General features: G+C 46.6%; 1 protein-coding gene across 1 annotated transcript in view; it reads right to left on the bottom strand.

The window, feature by feature from the left end:
• MYBPC2 (myosin binding protein C2) overlaps positions 1–1136 on the bottom strand; it is a 37997-nt gene that overhangs the window by 23629 nt on the left and 13232 nt on the right. The window contains exon 7 of the mRNA XM_045292620.1: positions 582–649. Coding sequence (XP_045148555.1) covers positions 582–649 — 68 coding nt within the window. The remainder of the gene's footprint in view (positions 1–581; positions 650–1136) is intronic.

The raw sequence follows: 1136 nt of genomic DNA on the forward strand, positions 1-1136 counted from the left end.
CTATGAATTTGTTTCTCTAGTCTTCCAGGACTAACAAAATGGATGGATAATTAAGTGGCTACCTGAATGGATGACAGGTGGGTGACAGTTGGATGTATGGATGATTAATTGGCTACCTGAATAGGTGAGTAGATGGATGGATATATGGTTAAGTGGATGGATAATTAAATGGCTACCCTGAAGAGATGAGTAGATGATTTACGGATGAGTGGTGGATATATGGATGGATGGATAGATAGACTGATAGCTTGAAGAATTCTTAAATAGATACATGACCAGATGCACCAAAGGATGTATGCTTGATACAGTAAAGAGATCAATATGTAAATGGAAATGAACCAATGATTCGATGAATCCGAAAAATTGTAGAAATCAGAATAAGAACCCCCAAAGAGGAGCCTTCGGTCTTGGGATGGTTGGGTAGATGCCAGAAGTTCTAGAAAGAGGTCATGTGGGCAGGTCATGCTATAGAGAAAAAAGGCCGAGGGCTCCCGACAACTTCCCTTTGAGAGAAGGTGTCCCCCAAAGATCTGAGCGGCTTCCAAGATGCTCCGAGCACAAGCAGGGACAGGGTCACTTACCACATCACTTGGGCACCTTCTTCCGACACCTCCACCATCATTTCCACGCGGTCACCCACAAACACCTGCTGGTCATATTTTGAGGAGGATGATGGCAACAAATGTACCAATGTGCTTGACACAATGGATGGATGGATGGATTGTGATAAGACTTGTACGAACCTCCAATAAAATGATTTTTTTTTAAAGAAGATGCCCGGGAAACCCCACGCAGCCCTCCTATCTCAGCCCCGTTGGGTTGATCTGCGTCGAGAAGTGAACTCGGGGGAAACCTAGCGGCAACACCTGCAGCGGGGAAACTGACATCGGCATCACAAGGACGGTCCAAATGCACTGGACAAGATGACCCAAGGTTGGAGATTCAAACCCACCCAGAGGAATCTCGGAAGACAGGCCTGGCAATCCGCTACCAAACGGTGAGCCCTGGGAGACCTTGTGGAGCAGAGTGCTCTGCTGCACACGGGGTTGTCTTGGGGTCGGAATCACCAAGTGAGTGAGTGATTCCCGGAATCAGTTGTGAATCTAGCAAATTCACAACTAAAGTAACAAAATGGC

This window comes from Echinops telfairi, unplaced genomic scaffold (assembly GCF_000313985.2).
Source record: "Echinops telfairi isolate 266 unplaced genomic scaffold, ASM31398v2 ScPeMD7_655;HRSCAF=1070, whole genome shotgun sequence".
In the NCBI taxonomy this organism is placed as follows: domain Eukaryota; kingdom Metazoa; phylum Chordata; class Mammalia; order Afrosoricida; family Tenrecidae; genus Echinops; species Echinops telfairi.